At 33.4% G+C, this 14294-nt stretch overlaps 2 protein-coding genes across 2 annotated transcripts; one reads left to right on the top strand and one right to left on the bottom strand.

Moving 5' to 3' along the window:
- Positions 1–8269: 8269 nt before the first annotated feature.
- On the bottom strand, positions 8270–11368 carry LOC131072715 (uncharacterized). Its single transcript, XM_059220446.1, has 5 exons — positions 11360–11368; positions 10786–10884; positions 10564–10735; positions 9237–9337; positions 8270–8774 (listed from the first exon to the last, which is right to left on the bottom strand). Exons 1-5 carry the CDS (start codon positions 11366–11368, stop codon positions 8724–8726), a joined length of 432 nt encoding a protein of 143 aa, XP_059076429.1. The 3' UTR covers positions 8270–8723.
- A 743-nt stretch (positions 11369–12111) lies between these two features.
- Positions 12112–13087, top strand: LOC131072677 (uncharacterized). Its single transcript, XM_058008908.2, has one exon. It carries the CDS (start codon positions 12164–12166, stop codon positions 12863–12865), a length of 702 nt encoding a protein of 233 aa, XP_057864891.2. The 5' UTR covers positions 12112–12163; the 3' UTR covers positions 12866–13087.
- Positions 13088–14294: the final 1207 nt, after the last annotated feature.

Raw genomic sequence — 14294 nt, 5'->3', positions numbered from 1 at the left:
AATATGATCTATTGATCTTTTTTGCAGTGTTGTGGTGTTTGTGAGGGCATGAGAATTATATACTAGTTTCCTTTTTCTTCAGAAGGAATCATCGATAATATGAATGTTCTCATTTTGGAAACCAATCTCCTACATTAGTTAGCACTAATCAAAGATGCAGAGTATGCAAGGCTTACCTCTGGTATTCAGTATTTCTGCTCACCTAATCGGATTGTCACGCTATGAGGTCTGGACTCATAAACACCATGGCATTGGTATATATATGGTTGTCCTAGTAGAACATCACAAACATCTAGAGGAGCTACATCACAAATTACCTCATCTTTGAAAGGCTTTATAGAGTATGAAAGGTGGCACTGTTGGTGCACTTGAATATCTCTCCCTTGACTTACCCATCCCATTGAATAGGGTTCCGGGTGTGTTGTTGATTTTAGATTCAATCTCTTCATAGTCTCCATTGATATTAGGATCTTTTGACTTCCACTATAAATAATAAAGTGCGGGGCTTTTCCTCTGACCCACATCTATGAGTGGAACCATCTTTCCTCATCCTCCCGAGGCAATATCTTTGTAGTAGCTATTGTTGCATATGGATCAACCTCAATGACCTATTCATGACTTTCTTCTATGCAAGATTCTACCACCTTAGGCTCTGTGTTATCCTCATGTGTCTCCATCTTTAAGCTTTTATGGTTTTGCAATCTTGTGTGTTATGAGAGGGACTTTTATGAAATTCACACCACATACTATTCTCTTGTGCATTCTTCATACCCCATGCCTTTTTCGATGGTGAATTGGGAGAAGATTCCTTGGAGGTCTGTTTCCATGCAGTTTTGCCACCTTCACCCTTCCATTTGTTGTTTGTGAAGTTATCCCTCCTTCCTTTCTGTTTGAATTTCTCCTCAATTTTTATAGCAAATTTATATGCACTAGGTAAAGTCTCTATATTCAGGAATTCCATTTTAGTTTGGATATACCTATGGAGCCCACTTTGATATTTCAAAACTCAGTGCTTCTCACAATCTTTGATGCCAATCTTTGCTGCTAAAGCATGAAACATATTATTATATTCATAAACAGTATGGTCCTTTTTTTGTCAAAGCAATTGTCCCTACATATATTTCTATTCATATGTATCTACAAGAAAATATTCTTCCTCTATGTGCTCCATGAATTATCCCCATGTGGGTTTTTGATCAAAAATAAAAGTACTGTCAATTTCTTCTGCCTTGGATGCTAACTTTTCTTCCCATGAATCTTTCGCATGCTTTTCATCTTTGAGAAGAGCGAAAGTTATTTTCTCTTCATCTGAGAACTGGTTGATAGAGAAATACCTTTCCAGCTTTGAAACCCAATCATCAACAGCATCGGCATCAATCTTTCTTTGAAACGTAGGTATATCGAAATTCACTTGCACCTTGGATAGTGTATATCATGTGAATGGTAGGTTTCCTTATGACCCATGACTTTCCATCATTTGCTTGAACTACTCCATCATTTCTTCACGTTGTTTTGTTAATGCATCTTTAACCAACTCTTTAATGCCATTGTCGGTCTACAACTTATCCATATGCGATTTTGTGCATCTCAAAGGAAGGTAGTCTAAAGGATTTCTTGTTTCCGACCTCAATATTTGATATGTTGATTGCATGTGATATGACATACAAGAGTGTACTTTCTCTGATACCACTGATCCAAATTATTGATTTGGATGACAACACCTGAGTGAGAACCTATAGTATTGTGGATTTGTTTACACGAACAAGGTAAACACAAAATTGAAGCAAGCCAAAAAGTAATCCATTCAATTCCAAAATCCAACATATAATAGTTGATGAGATTCCAAGGGTCACCAAAACCCCTTGAAAATCTAAACTCAATAGTCATATTTTTTTATTACAAAATAAAATCCAAAACTATGAAATTTTCAAAAAACTATGTGAAATTTTGTTTGAACTTTAACTAGACATAACTTTCTACCTAGGACTCAAAATTGCGAGCCATTTAACTCATTGGAAAGGTCTCCAAGATTTGAAGGCGAATTTTCAAGGACTGAAAATGCACCGAAGGCCTTCAAAATACCCAATTACTAACATGTAGAAAAAACTAGAAAAAATATGAAATTTTTTTTTTTGATATTTGAATTTTTTTTCTGATCAATCTTTGCCCACATAATACAGTAACTAACTGCATCTTCTTGTAGTTGTATTTGAAATTTGATCATTATTCTTATTTGTGTTTCTCTTCCTAGGATTGTTTGTTTATGAGATTGGGATTTAGTTCTTTCTTAGCATATTTCTCTTGCCATTTTCTTTTCAACCTTGATCAGTTTAAAGGGTTGATACCATGCATTCTTAGCAAGATCTTTGAATGACGCTCTTCAAGACATTGATCATTTTGGAAGAAAAGAAGAAACTCCATAATTTGGCTAAGTTGTGGAGACAAACTATGGGTGCTTGTATGGTAACATCAACACCTTGGGGTTAGATATGTTGGCAATATTTAGATTTGCACATAAGAGAAGACATGCGCCTCATTGTAGAGCAAGAATGTTAGAAAATTTGAAGCTAGTGTTCTGACATGCACCAATAGAAAGAAGATCTCTTTAGTCAAATTGTCTAAGAGATCAAGTATGCATTGTTGTAAAGGAGGAGACATTTTTGAAAATCTATTTGTCCTAATGCTAATCGAAGTCACATAGCCTCAGAAAAAGTATATATTGTGTAATCTACTTACAGGCACCTACAAAGATATTTCTGCAGTCAGACAAGACAATGTAAGTGTATTCGCAATAATGGATAGCGGAGAGTCCTACAAAATTGTGGGTCTGCCTAAAGAAGAAAACCCCAGTTGCATATAAATTTACCATCGCTTCGAAATGTCATGGTGGATTGAAACCGAGTTGTCTCTACTCGAAAAGGATTTTAACGTTTAAAGGATTTATTGTGTCGAAGGTCTTCTCATCTGTGCTTCATAGGATATGAAATTAGTGATTTGGAACATGAAAACTAAGCAAGAATTGATAGTGACATTTCCACATTTGAATCTATTAATTCTCAGGCATGACATCAACGAATGTCCTTATCAAATGGTTGTGTGTGGGTCATCAATCTTGTTTGTGGTAACATATTTTGAGTTGAACCCACACCCATACATAGTGAACTCTCACGTTATTGTTTGGGAATTGGTTTGTGAGGAAGAGAGATTATTATAGAGTTGGAAGGAGATGACAACAATGCCTCCTGATATGTGCCATAAATTTATAAAGAAGGGCTCTTCAATTGCATTGTGGCCTGATTTAGATTTTCATTCTATAGGAGTTGAGAATTTTATCTGTTTTGTAGGTGGTTATAGTGATAACGAGATGTTTGTCTATAGTTTAAGAGAAAGGTGCTAGACTAGGGTCAAGCTTCCTCAATCTGACAAATTTAATGGGTATAATACAGTGGTTAGTTTTCAACCTAAGTTAGGAATGAAGGTATCTAAGAAAGGGATGAAAATAAATGGATAGATTCTTTTTTTTTGAAGTGTTTTTTTCCTGCACAATAATTTGATCTATCTGTATATATGTTGAACTATTGGATTTTTATATATGTTCAAAAAAATCTGATCTATCTAAAATATAAATTGAGGTTATATGAGTTTTTTATAAGTTATTCATTATATCCAATGAAAAAATGTATATATCCAATGAAAAAATGTAAAAGAAAAATCATACAAAAAATGTTAGGTTTTTATTAGATTTATCAATTTAACTTCAAAGTTTCTATTACTTTATTATCTCATTTGAATTCAATATATTTTTGCATGATGATATTTTAGTTGTCAGGTTTATATAATATAGTATATTACCCTCCCATCTGTACAATTGGAAAACCTACTATAGCATTTTCCACCAACATATATGAACTAGAAAGGTATTTGATATATTAAATTATAATATATTTTATTTTATTTTAATTAAGTAAATAGATATATATGATATATGAAAAACATCCTAAACATGATCTTATGATCCTATATATGGGTTGCTATTTTAAGTATAAGTTTATGGTTAAATTATAACTAAGTTATATTATTTCTATTTATTAGTTTAAAGTTAATGTGTTGAATTTATTGAATATCTCTCATCTTAGAGATGATAGATTTATATGTTTGAGTTTCTTTAAGTATTTTGTTTTATTTTCTAATAATTTGACCTGTTTAGAATATATGTCTGGTTTATATGATTTTCTACAGGTTATCCATTATAGATAATTTAAGTATGAAAATATAGACTATAAATTTCAATAAATTTCAATAGATTTCATCAAAGAGATGGATTCAAAGAGATGGATACATTTATACATTCCATGTGGATTGAGTTTTGGTTTTATTTTTTAATAATTTGACCTATTTAGAATATATTTTGGTGTTTATATGATTTTCAATATCTTTTCCATTATATATATATATATATTTCATCAAAGAGATGGATACATTTATACATTCCATGTGGATTGAGTTTTGGTTTTATTTTTTAATAATTTGACCTATTTAGAATATATTTTGGTGTTTATATGATTTTCAATATCTTTTCCATTATATATATATATATATATATATGAGAAAATTATGAAGAGAAATCATTTGGAACTATTTATTGTTTATTAGATTTATAAGCTTAGTGAATCAAAAATTTCTATTACTTTATATTTTCATTTGATTTTAAAATATTTTCATGTCAAAATGTTCTATATATGTTTCACTTTGTTGTAATCTATAGAATCTATTACCTTCTAATTAATACATTTGTAAAACTTGCAACAACAACATTTTCCATCAATGTGTATAGATTGGAATTGTACTTGATATATTCTATATATATTAAATATCTTATTTAATTTGAATTATGTAAACAAATATGTAACTGTTTTTACTATGATTTATGAAGCATATCACTGAAACAAGATCTTATATATGATTGCTAATCTGAAATTTTATTCTTCAATAAAAAAAATTACAGTTAAATTATAGATATATTGTGCTTCTAGATTCAACTTTTTGAGCTTTTTTTGGTATCAAAGTTTCAGATCACACTCCATGATCCATCATCTTTTATCTTTATGCAGTTCCTGATGATGGATCATGGAGTGTGATCCAAAACGGATCACAACGCATCTATCATTATAGACTGGAAATATAATGTCTCAAGTTAAATTATAGCTACATTATATACAATTTATTCTTACTCGTTAATTTTCTAGAAACTATTTTACATAACTGTAAAATGAAAAGTCTGTGCATAAATGAAAAGTCACAAATCAAATTAGAAATTGATAGAGTACAGATTTAATAATTTAAATATTTAGAAAAATCATGAAAGTTTGAACTGAAAAGAAGTAGACTATCATTTTCTTCTAATGATTGTATAGCTTTTAAAACAATATATATTCTTAACGTTTCGTTTTCCATATCATAATTTTCCAAAAAGGACAAGTTGGGTCTAATTTGAGTGCCACTTCCGAGTCATAAATCCGTGTTTCTTCATATCTAAATTATCATTTTATAATTGCTATTGGGTTAGTTGTTCAAATCTCTGAAATGTACTTGTAACTTTTCATAGGAAACGAATATTAAATGACTTTACTCTCATGTCTTGTAAAACAATTTTCAAGGATATAGAAACACACTTTACTCTCATGTCTTGTAAAACAATTTTCAAGGATATAGAAACACATGAGAATGATACACAAATGAAAGGATATTGTCATGTTTATTATTATGTTATTTCCTTTGAGAGGATCTTAAGTGACTTTTAAATAGTATTTTAGTCATATAATTATTTTTCGACTCCTCAGACTATGGGGCTAGGATTTAGAGCCAATTTTGGATATAAGGTTCAATCTATATCCAAGTTTCACACTTAAAACTTAAGAATTGACAAATGTGATGAAATTTATAATCTTCTAATCTTGAATGTGGTAGCTAGGATTTAGAGCCAATTTTGGATATAAGGTTCAATCTATATCCAAGTTTCACACTTAAAACTTAAGAATTGACAAATGTGATGAAATTTATAATCTTCTAATCTTGAATGTGGTAGTTGGTATTCCAAAACTAACCCCATAGTGGAGATATCTATGGAAGATATTGGATGAGAAATATTTCCACTACGAAGACACATTCTCATTGAAGAATAATTTTGAGGCCTTATGGAAGACAAGCCATCCTATGGAGATTTTACACACATATTGTGTGCACGTGCTTAGGATTGTTGTTAGAATATTATCTGTGAAGAAGCCATCCTATGGAGATTTTACACACATATTGTGTGCACGTGCTTAGGATTGTTGTTAGAATATTATCTGTGAAGGTATTAGGTTTCACTTTCATATTTAGAGATAAGATTAGGTTTCTATTTAACCCTTTGTGAATAGACAGAGGGATTTTCTTTCATTTTGGCAATTTCTTTGTGGATGTTGATTTATTACATCATTTGACTAAAATAGAGAGAAAAAATGATTGGTGTAAATATGTTGGAAGCAATTTGCTTGTAGATCCTTCATGAAACTCCTTCAAGAGTTACAGATTTATCGCCTTCACACGGGAGATTACTGGTCCTACCTATCACTGTTCATTTACCCGGTCACTAGGGAGAGGAAGGTCTGGTCCTACCTTGTCTGGAAGGTCTGGTAAGAAGCACACAAATGATGTTGTTTCTACCAAAACTATAGTCATGACACCTACCTTCCTAACAACCCAAGATAAGCTAAAGTTAGATACCATTCTCACTATTCAAAATAAATACAAACATAGGAAGCCCCACATCTTCAATAATCAATATTAGTCTTGCACTTCACAAAATCAGCAAGCCTATAGGTGACCCTTACGAGAACCTCAAAATGATAGTTTATGTGGATCTCATCATCCAAACCACCTTTATTAGGCCCATTCAGCCTAATCAACCTCTAAAACATGTGACTCAAACCTCTCAATATACCAATTTCTTCTTGAACGTCAAGAATATGCCTTTAGACCATGACTTATTGGATCAAGAGGATCTCATGCTACTTATGGAGCCATGGTGGACAAAGGATCAGCCCTTAACATCATTATCACTAAACTTTTAAAATAGGATTGGTCAAAGCTCTCTCAAGACCTTGGCATACCGAAATTGGTGTCAATAGTACAACTGCTCTCCTTTTACATTATGCTCTCTATCATATTAGGACCTAAGATTCTGGCAGCTAAATTTCGCATTTCAGATAGAATCCTTTCTTACAATATGCTTCGAGATTAGCCTTGGATACATTAGATGCAAGCCATCCCCTCAACCCTCTTTCAATAAAAAAGAATTTTGCAATAAAAAAAAATTATGCAATAAAAAAATATCCATTTAGTCAAAATCAACAAAACCCATATCATTACCATGAAGAAACAGGTTAATAACCATCGAGACCAACTCTCGAACTGTCCAACCAAGTATAGGAAGTGCATTACATTGAAGTCATTTAGGTCAAAAACTCACATTAAAATTACATCTTCCAACATCAAACATGCTAAAATAGTTAAGATTATGAAAGATAAGGAATAGTAGCCTTTATCTAATAAGCCCGGTTAACAACAAAAACATGAGAAACTCACTAGGCATCATCAAGTTCATGACGCTAATAAACAGACTAAGCCAGCCTTCTTAGGCAAACGAACTTATTAACTGTGTATATCCATCTGCAAACATGTTGATACCATCTTATCAAGTTATCAACAGCCTCCACAATACAACTTATGTAGAAGACTAGTTAAAACTTAAAAGAGATGCGGCTAGCTTTCTAGGAAAAGCATGGTATGCCTGGAAATAATTCATACAGATAAATATCTAATCTTGATATGCTTGATCTTAATTTCATGTCATGTCTCCAGTATTGTTCTGCATAGCACACACTTGTGCCTCCTTCTAAGTCTTGCGATATCAATTTGATGTTGCAAATTGCCCATGCCCTTCTTACCATGACATACAATTTTTCAGAAGTAAAGCTTACATTCATATTTTCATTTTATAAGCAGAGCTATGCAACTAATTGACGCTATGTCCTCAAAATTTGTTAAATTTATCGGCTTGCTGACAAATTCCATCAAAACGACTATGCCTTGCAGATTCCACTTCTGGAATTGTTTTATTTTAATATACACGTGTTTCTGTTTATTAGGCATGCATGATATGCGAATTACTTTCAATTTATGCCTTGAAGGCATGGGAATCATCAGTATCTATTTTAGTAAGTAATCATTAGCCTAGGCAAAGAAGAATGTATTAAATACTAATGTGAGCAAACAAAATGTCATTGACAATGAGAATTTCAAGTTTGGATTCATATGAACAAGTAAATATCAAAAAAAAATGTGTTCAATTATTACGATCGAAATAGTGATGTTAACATCGCCTTTGCAGGTACCAATCTACTCGTGCAGGCATATCTTTGAAAGTCTCAGTGTAGCCTTTGCTAAAATACTTGATGACAAATCCAGAAAAGCATGGCCCTTGAAACTCAAACACATGTATGTTGTAACATCATAAAAAGTAAAGCAACGAAGGCCATTTTCTACTCTACTGGGTAGTCAAAATTAACTCTTATATGCAAAATAGAGGAATAAACATAGTTTCTTAAGTGCTCACCTAGCCTGTCAAGCGAGACACCAATTTGGAGTGTGAGACATTCGCATATGATCTAGGCTGTAAATTTCTACCAAAACGCACCACTACAGGAGCACACAGGAGTAAATGATCTTCGGTTCTGTGTCAAACAATTTTAGTCTGTGCATAAGATCACTCAAACCGAAACAACATCACAAATAAAAATAAATCTAAAATGGATATGTGAAAAACCCTTGCGGAAATAAATCAAAACAAGTTACAGCTAAGGAAAGCTATATTTAAAGTCAGACACATAATCATACAAGGCCAAGGTGAATTAAAAAATCGTTACAGCGCACCCAATTATTATGCACAAAACCTAGTTTACTTATACTGGCATCTAAAGCATGAGCGTACAACTATTTCTTTCGTTTGGAAAACATATTGAATTAAGTGTTTGTATGAATTTAGGTTAACATAATTAAAATCTTGCAGTTCACGCTTGCAGTAAAAGGTTAAAAATAAAAAGCAGGGGATCTTTTGATTACAGGCAATCTTTTGAATTAAGTTTGTGAAAAAATTGAAGTGCAAGAAAAGAATTGACAGAGAGGATTAGAATTGCCTGGCACTTGTGCTCCCCAACTGGTCTCCTGTTAACTGAATTGAATTGAATTGTTTCAAAGAGATTTAATAAGTTGGAGATTTGAAACAACTCCAAACTACCTGGAAAAAAGACAAGTAGTCTTCAGGGAGATAAAAATAAATAAAACAATGCATCTATTAATTAAATAAAAAGACCGGCCACAGATAATCAGATCGGCCTTCATCACCTATTCATAGAGTTCACTATTTCTCATATATCTGGCCAACACAGAACTGTGATACTCATCCCAGCTATTCGCCACAGCGTCTACAGAATCGGAGCATGCTACTCATCAATAAATCTTATATGGCTGAGACAATTATCTGAGCTCAGAAAAAAAAAATTGAACCGCTGTAGGGGCCATTAAGGCTTAGATCTACGAAATTAAATTGGATGCATAAAATTAAAACGTAGGCACATGAATTTTTAAATTTTCGCAAGCTTCTTATGTTTTGCTCCTGGCATATACATAAAACTCTGTTCTTTGACAAAAAACAGAACACTGGCTCTAAGGTATTAGCAAGATAATGTGCCGGTATGACAACAACAGATATAAGAACAGATCTCGAAGAGTAATGACAAATTTTAAGACAAAATCGTCCAAAAACCTACTTAATTTAACAAAATGCATGAAAAGAAGAGAGAATTTAAAATGTGAAATTCTTTCGATAGACCCTATCCTATCGCATAATAATCTAGGCATCCGAATATACTGAGGCAGATGTATCCACGCGACTTAAGCAAAAATTCCTTTGGTGTATACCAAAAACTCCAATAAAGATCCCAAACACAAATCCGTACCATCCGCATAGCAAGATGCACAAAATTGTTCCCGAAAACAAATAATAATTACACAATCAGTACAATGTGTCCGAGATTTAAAACGCATAAGAAACGCTTTATAAAATTTACCTGTGTAGAGCAGCATAAGTCGGCTGTGCGCAGAGGTAAAACTTTCATAGATCTAAACTAAATACTCCTAGCATCATTAAACACTTGTCGGCCTAGAGCGTGACACAGCAAAATTCGCAAGAATTTATAAGTTCATTTGAAAATGATTTTTTTCTTTTTTAAAGAAAACAATACAGTGCAACCAGCTATAGTACCGGCGCTTAAAGACACCAGAAGCTAAAAAATAGCATGCACTTCAAAGCCAGCCCGAGCAAATCAAACTGCCTTTCACTACAACAAACAATATTTTCGCAGCAGATCTCAACATTCCTAAAAATACACCACACTATTTTTCGCTGGACAAAACAAAACAGAGTACCTGAAAAAGAAAATAAAAAGTAAATCGATTCCTAACCTTTCTTGTTGGAAGCGAATTGCGCAAACGAAAACAGCAATGCAGTGATTCGAACAAAATTGATCCCGTGCACTCCTACGCACCTCTGATCACTGGCTAGGGGTGGAAATACAAACCCTAACGTCAAGCACAGGTGGAATGGAAAGGCCCTGACACGATTACATGCTAAACCCTAGCCACGCATTAGACGAGCTGTCACAGAAAACCTATCGGCAAAAAAACGACGGCAACGGGAAGTGGCGAATTCGCGACGGCAACAGGAAGTGGCGAATTCACCGCGTGAGACAATTCCGGTGGGGGTGCAACCCCACAGGGAATTGCCTATCGGCAAAATATATTTGGAATTTCGTTTGGACTAACATTTTTGCAACTCTTAATCTAATGTCTGGATAGTGTTTTGTCCTCTGAAGGAAAAAAAATAGAGTTTATCTGTTAAAATTTCTTCTCAGCACACAGGCGGTTTAACCCTGAGTTTTGATTTCTAAACTTAAAACTTTTAAATACTCAGACTGATATTTTCTTAATATGTTACTGTGTGAAATTTAAAATCGTGTCTCCGCACGTATTTTTTAATTCAATGCTCCGGACCTGAGGCTGATTGAGACATTAATACTAAAACAAAGAAAATGTATTTTACTATTCGCTGGGGGAACGGAACTCCTTTATCAGACAAGACTATAGCCTATGGGCTAATAAACTAGGGGAAAGGATCCAATAGTTGTGCACCCTAACTTTGCGCTTCTCAAAATCCTACTTGGAAATTTCAAATCACTCTGATTTTTTTACAGCAGCTTACTTGGTACATTTCCTAGCAAGTGTTGGTACATTTCCTAACAAAATTTGATATTTTTTGTTTCAAACAATAGATTTTATTTGTTCAATTTTTGGAACAAAAGATATCAACAACCCTCACAACAATTGATACATGCTCAACTAATGAGTCCGTCCTTTCCCCTATACTTTTCTTATGCAATAGCCCACTTACTAATTTTATTACTGGCCTGATGTCTTTGATGATAGGAAGTGCAAGTTATGATGGTACTCCACTAAATAAAATTCAAGATACGATGTTATTGCACTAAAAAAAACTGAATATTTTATTATTAGTCTGCTGCCTCTTACCCTAAAGGTGGAAGTTATGATTGCATTCCACTAAAAACAGTTTAAAAATTGAAGTGCCATTTCGGAAAGCTAAAGTTTCAATTCGTATACTTCTAGATTAATTTGAACTCTGAAGTGGATAACATGCAGCGATGTGGAAAGTGGAGTCCAGACAAAAACATGAAGAAAAGGGTGTAGACTCTGCGATTAAATTAGATTTTTAAAAGTGCACATTAATCCACAATTTTGGTGATAGCGATTTAAAGTAATGGAATCTGATTAATATTTCCACTGATACGGTGGGCTAGTGCGCCCGAACTGCAACGGCCATTCCATAAAAGGCTTTGACTTGGATTTACATCAGTATATCCAATCTAAGGAAAAAGTTTGTGTTCACAAGCACAGCCCTATATAATTTCTACTTCACCCCTTATCGGTAATATAATCTTGTGATAATAATTTTTCTTTCGCTCTTACAAATTTTAGTGAATTTGCAAAAATGGCCGCTCCCTCGGCTGCACTGTTTCGTTTCATGGTCGTCCTGCTGGGCGTCACATTATTAATTGAGCACAGTACTGAAGCAGTTGCATTCGAATTCACCAATTCTGCGCAAGGAACTTCAGGTGGTGATCGATTTGATAAAGAGATCGGCAAGGGGGGAGCACTGGAAATAATGAACTCCTCCACTAAATTTATCTGGAAAACCTTCCGCCAGCAATCACCTGCAAGTAGGAAAAAGGTGAATACAGTTTCTCTGATTGTGGAAAGCATGAACGGAATAGCGTATACGAATGGAGATGAAATCCACTTTAGCGCAGAATATGTTGCAGACTACACGAAAGACGTGAAGGCAGAAATAAGAGGAGTTATGTACCATGAGATGACACACGTGTGGCAGTGGGACGGGCATGGAAATGCACCAGGTGGGCTCATCGAAGGGTTTGCAGATTATGTTCGGCTCACTGCTGGGTTGGCACCTTCTCACTGGGTTAAGCCCGGAAGTGGAGATAGATGGGACCATGGCTATGAGGTTACGGCATATTTCTTGCAGTACTGTGAGAGCATTAGGCCTGGCTTTGTTGCCAAGATGAACGCTAAGTTGGCGTCTGGATGGGACCTTGGATACTTTAATGCTCTCACAGGGAAATCTGTTGATCAGCTCTGGAAGGACTACAAGGCTAAGTATTCATCTGGCACTTAACTGCTGGTTTTCTTACAGATCTCACTTAGAAAAAGTAAATAAAAATTCCTGTAACTTGTATGGCTGATTATCATACAAGATCCATTTGTATAACACTACTCCTATTACAAGTGTAATATGCTAAGACTTTACTGGAGTTGCTGGCAGATGTCCAGCAACTTTTTTGTATTCTCTGTGTGATAGCTGAAATGGGTTCATCATTTAAAAAAAAAATGGTTTTAGCCTTGTTCAGGGTAATTTTTATGTTCGAGTACTTGTGAGCTGTCAATCATTGCCAAAATACTAAATTGGGTTATTAAAACTGCTTAACTTGAAGTTGTGGACTTCAACTTTGATTGGATATGTGTACTATAAATGTTGGGTTTTAATAGGTGGAATTAAGATTTGTGTTACTTAAGGGGTGATCCATGTAGTTCAGCAGTTAAAACATTTGTTTGGTGAAACCATCACTCAGGTTTAAATTTTTGTTAGGCTGCTTTGCTGGCAGGTTTGATATTTTTACTGAGTATTTTGTGAATTTAAACATGTAGCATGCAGCTAAAAATAGTTGCTCTATTTATAAATATCTATTATATACAATTTTGATAAAAAAATATTTTAAAATTTGGAAAAAAGATCATTTGAAGGATCAAGATTACAAAATATTATCCACTAAAGGGAAATACGTGGATTTTATTTTGTAGAGATTTAGGATAAAAGACCCCAAGGTAATCAGTGTTCTTATTTCTATGAGAATAATTATTCTATTTAAATCATTCCATTTGACACTTAATAAGATTGAGAACACGAGCTATGTCCCTTCAATGAGTACATTTGGTAAAACCGTGTATGTTATATTTTGTACCATACCAAACATTTTTGAAGTAGCGGGGGAGTCTTAAGAAAGTAAATGTCTAATCCAAACAAAGAGAAAATGGGAATGTAACAAGGAGGGATTTAATATATCTTTGTTGCACTTTAGTGTATTCTATTTACTATTATTTAAATTAAAATAATAGATATATAAGGATTTGGCTATATTGATTAGGTTGCAGATATCAGAATTGAAAGGTCTACTTGTTATGTCCTTAGTCCATTTAGAGATGTAGTGAGTTTTTTATGAGAAAAAAAATAAAGTGTGTTTTTTGGTTTGAAAAATAAGGTTAGACTGCATTGTGACTATTTATACTTACATCTAACAAATTAGAATTCATATATTTTATCTAAATATTTGATTCTGTGAAGATATAGTATAGATTTTAAGTAGTAATTATATTTTCATCAATCTAGTAGGTGAATCTTATTTTTATGTATAAAATAATTACATGGATGCTTTCTAAGATGATAAATGATGAAAGAGTTATGACTAGAAAAAAAATGGATATTTTAGCCAATGCTTCATATATATTAAAAAAACATGTGAACACAATCATGATTGTCTGGTATTTTA

Source organism: Cryptomeria japonica, chromosome 5 (genome assembly GCF_030272615.1).
Source record: "Cryptomeria japonica chromosome 5, Sugi_1.0, whole genome shotgun sequence".
NCBI lineage: Eukaryota > Viridiplantae > Streptophyta > Pinopsida > Cupressales > Cupressaceae > Cryptomeria > Cryptomeria japonica.
This window is presented reverse-complemented; position numbering and strand designations above follow the sequence as displayed.